Below are 6,000 nucleotides of genomic sequence, written 5' to 3'. Positions count from 1 at the left end.
GAGGGAGGGAGAGAAAGGGAGAAAGAGAAAAGGGGAGAGAGAAAGGAAAGAAAGAGGGAGAGAGAAAGAAAGAAAGAAAGAGGGAGAGACGAAAGAAAGAAAGAAAGAAAGAAAGAAAGAAAGAAAGAAAGAAAGAAAAACCAACCAACCAACCAACCGGCTGGGCTCTTCTCTCGGGGGGGGGGTGCCCCCTCCCTTTTCCTCCTCCCTCCCCCCCTCTCCCCCTCCCCTCCCCATTGCCCGCGGAGACTTGCGGGGGGGCGGGGGCGGCGGCTGGGGATTGGGCTGAGCCACCGGAGGGCGGGCCGGGGGGCGGGCAGGAGGGGGCGAGTGAGCGGCAGCGGCGGCGGCGGCTTCGGCTTTAGGGTCGGCGTCGAGTTGCAGCGAGCGCGGATCATGGGCAGCGGCGCTCTCCCCCGGGCGCTCCCTCTCGCCGGCCTCCTGGCGGGGCTCTGGCTGCTCGCCTGCCCAGGTAAGGGGGCGGCGGGACCCCCACCCCGCATTCCTCGCCTCTGCTGCTGCTACTGCGAGCCCGGGAGGAGAAGGAAGGACGGGCGGGCGGGAGGGGCAGGAGCCGGGCAGTTGCACCCGGGGTCCCTCCGCTCTTTCTGAACCGCTCCAGGGCCGTCCAGCCTGACTCCGCCGAGCGGCTCCGGGTGCAAAAGGGGCCCGCTTGGCTGCTGCCTCCTCCAAGCGCAGGAAAGGCTGGGATCCACCTGCCGGAGCGCCTTCTCCGCCTCCCCCCCCCCCGGTCGCGGCTCTTCGCTTTCTCTTTGAGGAGACCCTCCCCCCCGCCTCCTCGTTTGGGGATCCCCTGGACCCGCCTTCTTTGGGGGACAAAGCCCCTCGCACTCGGCCGGAGTCTGGGGGGGGGGCGGGAAGGGGGGAGGATTTTGGGAATGGAGGGCTCCCCGGACTTTGGCTTGACTTTGCTTTCTTTGCAAGTCGCCTCCTTTGGAGTGCACAAGAGCCCCAGATCCTTCCGTCCCCCCCCCCTTCCTCATTTCCCAGCCCCACAGGAAGATCTGGATTCAAATCTGGAGGAGGAGGAGAAGAAGAGGGGGAGGGCGAGGGGTGCAATTGCAGGGAGAAATGATGAGGGGAGGAGAGGAGGGAGATTCCAGACTTTGAATGGAGGACTTTGATGAAGACAGGAGGGGCGGTTCTATTTTACAGGTAGTCCTCGGTTTACGACCACAGTGGACCCAACCTGTATGTTGCTAAGTGAGGCGTTAAGGGAGTTTTGCCCCATTGTTCCTTGCTATGTTTGTTGAGGGAAGCGCTGCAGCCGTTAAAGGAGTAGCACCGTTGTTAAGTAAATCTGGCTTCCCCCCCCCCATCGACTTTGCTTGTCGGAAGGTCGCAAAAGGGGATCACGTGACCCCGGGACGCTGCAACCGTCATAAATGCGAGTCAGTTGTCAAGCATCCGAATGTAAATCGCGCGACTCTGGGGAAGCCGCAACGGCCGTAAGTGGGAAAAACGGCCGTAAGTCGCTTTTTTTCCCAGTGCCGTTGTAACTTCAAACGGTCGCTAAATGAATTGTTGTAAGTCGAGGACGACCTGTATATATCCCTTCCCTGCCCCCTCCGCTCACCTCAGTGATTTTGTCCCCCTGGCATTGGGTGGCTCGGAGCTGTGCCTTCGATAAAACCCATTTAGTTCTCTGCCCTCAGGCTCCCAATGAGGAGGCAAAGAAAAGGGGCACGTGGCTAGGTGCCTGACCCCCCCCCCCTTACTGCCCTCCCCCCTTGTCTCCTGCCCCTCCCTCATCTCCTTCCCCCCTAAGGCTAAGCTTCTTTCCAGCTCCCTATTGCTAAGCGGTGACTTGACCCTTCCTACTGACTCATCCCCAAAGTGATGCCATAGTTTCATACAGATGAATTGATGGGGGAAGGTCTGCAGCGGGCCTGAGGGCAGGGGTAGAGGGAGGGAGGCAAGGATTACAGAGGGGACCCCCCCCCCAACTTTCCACCCAGATGGGAGACAGAAGTTGTGGGGAGCTTTTGAAGAAAGAAAAGCCAGCCACACCTCGCATTTTTGGTCTAGGGCAGGGGTTCTCAACCTTGGCAACTTTAAGACTTGTGGACTTCAACTCCCAGAATTCCTCAGCCAGCTTTGCTGGCTGAGGAATTCTGGGAATTGAAGTCCACAAGTCTTAAAGTTGCCAAGGTTGAGAACCCCTGGTCTAGGGTAATAGGGTATCCAAGCTCTGGCAACTTGTGGACTTCAACTCCCAGAATTCCCCAGCCAGCCATGCTTTGGTGCCTAAGGTGGGACTAGACTTCACAGTCTCCTAGGGATTGGCAGCAAAGTGACCCAGCCAGCTTAATGCCTAAGGCAGCGCTAGGACTCACTGTCTCCTGGTGATTGGCCCGGAGTCACCCAGCCGGCTGCTTGCTTATGAATGCTGGCTGGGGGATTTTGGGAGTTGTAGTCCACCAGTGGCCAAGCTTGGACACATCTGGTGTAGGGCTTAATTTCAGGATGACCAGCCGTATTGCAAGTATTAATTCCTGCCACCCTGCTTCGGTCTGGCATTCAGCAGCCTTCAAATGTTGCTCCACCCGAGGATTAAATGATAACCTCTGCTGCAGATAGCAGCTTTTCAGGGCCAGCTTGCAACCCTCTGGAAGAGAAATTTGATGCACCCTCTGCAAGTTTTTTTTTTTTTTTTTTACTTTTGGAGAAATCCCTTTGGAAGGAAAGGAGGGGGCAACCCCCCCTAGGTGATAAAGGAGAAGAGGCGGGCAAAGGACTCAAATAAAGAATTGAAATAAAGTTTGAAAGTATGCAGCAGGCTAGGAAAGAGGTGCTGGTGCTGCTTCAGGCATGGAGCTAGCTGGGTGACTTTGAGCCAATCACCAGGAGATGGCGAGTTCTAGTTCTGCCTTAGGCATGAAGCCAGCTGGGTGACTTTGAGCCAATCACCAGGAGATGGCGAGTTCTAGTGCCGCCTTAGACATGAAAGCCAGCTGGGTAACTTTGGACTGATCCCCAGGAGACGGTGAGTTCTAGTCCTACCTCAGGCACAAAAGCCGGCTGGGTGACTTTGGACCAATCACCGACAGTGGCGAGTTCCAGCACACCTTAGGCATGACAGCCGCCTGTGTGATTTGGGGCCACTCGCTTTCTCTAAGCCCCTACAGGGTTGTTGTTATGGGCAAAATAGGATGGGGAAAGAGCATTAGGTATGTTCCGCCATCTTGAGTTATTTCTAAAGATAATGAAAAAGAACGTAAATCAAATCTAAACGCGGGTGCCAGTTTAGGGGACAGAAAAAGGGCTGAGCAGAACCTTTGTCTTGCTCAGTTACATGAGAATTCGCTTTCCTTCTCATTGGGTTCCCTCCCGATGCTCCCCCCCCCCTCTCTCTCCCTCTCTCCTCCTCTTTCTCTTTCTCCTCTCTTTCTCCCTCTCCCTCTCCCTCTCCCTCTCTTCTTTCTCTCTCTCTCCCCCTCTTTCTCCTCTCTCCTCTCTTTCTCCCTCTCCCTCTCTTCTTTCTCTCCTCTCTTTCTCCTCTCTCCTCTCTTTCTCTCTCTCTCCCTCTTCTTTCTCCTCTCTCCTCTCTTTCTCCCTCTCCCTCTCTTCTTTCTCTCCTCTCTTTCTCCCTCTTCCCTCTCTCTCTTTCTCTCTCCCTCTTCTTTCTCCTCTCTCCTCTCTTTCTCTCCCTCTCCCTCTCTTCTTTCTCTCCTCCCTTTCTCCTCTCTCTCCTCCTCTTTATCCTCTCTCCTCTCTTCCCCCTCTCTCTCTCCCTCTCTCTTCTTTCTCCTCTCTTTCTCCCTCTCCCTCTCCCTGTCTTCTTTCTCTCCTCTTTCTCCTCTCTCTCCTTTCTCTCCTCTCTTTCTCCTCTCTCTTTCTCTCTCTCTCCCTCCTCTCTCCTCTCTTTCTCTCTCTCCCTCTCCCTCTCTTCTTTCTCTCCTCCCTTTCTCCTCTCTCTCCTCCTCTTTATCCTCCCTCCTCTCTTCCCTCTCTCTCTCTCTCCCTCTCTCTTCTTTCTCCTCTCTTTCTCCCTCTCCCTCTCCCTGTCTTCTTTCTCTCCTCTTTCTCCTCTCTCTCCTTTCTTTCCTCTCTCTCTCTCTCTCTCTTTCTCTCTCTCTAATTTTGCAGATGGCTGCGCCTGGTGCAAAGGGAGGATGCTGATCAAATTGCACACGGGAAGGACAGGAGCGCTTCAGATGCCAGGGCAGCCTGCTTTGGGCGTGGTAGAGAGATGAGTGGTGCTGGACTGGCACAAGAGCCGCTGAAGAAAGCCACAAGAAGCAGAAGGGAAGATTGAGGAGAAGGGCGGGGAAGGGAGTGGGAAGCCCCCTCCCCAGCTTGGGAGTAGGAGGAAGGGATATGCCGCTTAGCTCAACATGCCCCAGCTGGTTATTTGTTCAGTTCTGACACTTCTGACATTCCTGCTCGTTTCTTACTTGAGTTTTTCTCAGCCTTTTTTTTTTAATCTTTGTTTGCCAGGCTGGATGCTGGGGGAAACTTTCTGCTCTGCCCCCCTCCCATCCTCATCACCTCCCACCCAGAAGGAGTTTGAGAGAGATTTTAGCTGGGAAGGACAGTTGGGAAAAAGATGGTTGCTGCGGTCTAGGGCTCTAGGCTTTATTGGTTAAGGGGTCTCTTCAAAGCATTTCTGATGCTTTTCTTCAAGCAAACAGATCACTTATATTGGATTTCAATAAGCAGCAGGCGCCGTCAGCAGTTCGCTGGTGGGGGGGGGGAAGGAGAGAAAAGGAATTGGAAGTTTGGCGTGCCGAGTGGATTGGGCCCCAGATGTGTGGAATCTTTCCTGCTCTATTTGGTTTTGCTAGGATTCACCCTTGCATTGCGGAAAGAGCTTTCCCCGAGGCTGGTGGCGGTTCCAGATGTGGAGAAGGAAAATGGGCTGTTTGTGGGTTATATAGCATCTCTCAGATGGTGTAATTTGCACCAGTTGTGGCTGAATTGTAATTATATGTAATTGTAATTATATAATTCAGAGCATTGGAGCCCGTTAGGTGTAGTGGTTAAGTTGCGGGCCTACAAACCAGGAGAGGGTGAATTCTAGTCCTGCCTTACGCGTAAAAGCTGGCTAGGTGAATTTGGGCCAATCTCTAGGAGATGGCGAGTTCTAGTCTGCTCTGCACAGGCTCAGAATCTCTCAAAGGGCCTGCTCTGAAATTGAAGAGAAGCTGCAAGCCTTGCCAGCTGGGGAATTCTGGGAGTTGAAGTCCACAAGTCTTAAAGTTGGAAACTAATCAAGGAGAGAAGCAACTTAGAACTAAGGAGAAACTTCCTGACAGTGAGAACAATTAACCAGTGGAACAACCTGCCTCCAGAAGCTGTGAATGCTCCAACACTGGAAGTTTTTAAGAAGAGACTGGACAGCCATTTGCCTGAAATGGTATAAGGTTTCCTGCCTGAGCAGGGGGTTGGACTAGATGGCCTCCAAGGTTCCTTCCAACTTTATTATTATTATAAAGTTGTTAAGGTTGAGGACCCCTGACCTAGATGATCCTTGCTGATTTGAAAAGCTAAGCAGTGCCTCACCTGGTTGCTCATCCCAGGAATGTAGGCTAGACTTGGTCTTTTGTTGTTGTTGTTGTTTTAAGAAAGAACCATCCCAGATGAACCCAGGGGCAATCTATATCCAAATATGTTTTTGTGCCATCAGTATTGTGTTGTTTGTCAATCATAATGCCTCAGGTGTCTCCTTCAGCCCTCCTTAACTTAAGGAAGGCTGTGCTTTCGTCTCCAAATTTGAGAGATGGATCATTTTTTCTTTTTTTATCAGAATATGGATAGGAAGCAGATGATGGGCTGAAAAATTCTGCTTTTGCTGGGTGAGGAAATATTGCCGGCACTTTGGCCTTTAAGCACTTTCATTCCTGCCGTGTTAACTAATGGCACCCCGACAGCCGAGACCCGTTCAAGAAAGAAAGCTATTTTTATTTTTCCTTTCTGCTTGGAAAGTGGATGTTCTTTTTTCATTTATGGTCGAATGCTTACCAGTTCTAGAGGTGT

The 6,000-nt window shown here is 52.6% G+C and overlaps 1 protein-coding gene across 1 annotated transcript in view; it reads left to right on the top strand.

Annotated features, from left to right (window-relative positions):
* The first annotated feature begins 336 nt into the window (after positions 1-336).
* The window catches only part of BCAM (basal cell adhesion molecule (Lutheran blood group)), a 60,639-nt gene continuing 54,975 nt past the window's right edge, over positions 337-6,000 (top strand). Inside the window, exon 1 of the mRNA XM_039352229.1 lies at positions 337-472. Within this exon, the coding sequence (XP_039208163.1) occupies positions 397-472 (76 nt within the window). The 5' untranslated portion in view covers positions 337-396. The remainder of the gene's footprint in view (positions 473-6,000) is intronic.

Source organism: Crotalus tigris, unplaced genomic scaffold, assembly GCF_016545835.1.
Source record: "Crotalus tigris isolate CLP2741 ecotype Arizona unplaced genomic scaffold, ASM1654583v1 scf7180000018413.2111637, whole genome shotgun sequence".
NCBI lineage: Eukaryota > Metazoa > Chordata > Lepidosauria > Squamata > Viperidae > Crotalus > Crotalus tigris.
Note: the sequence above shows the minus strand (reverse complement) of the source record. Positions and strands in the feature narration are given on the sequence as shown.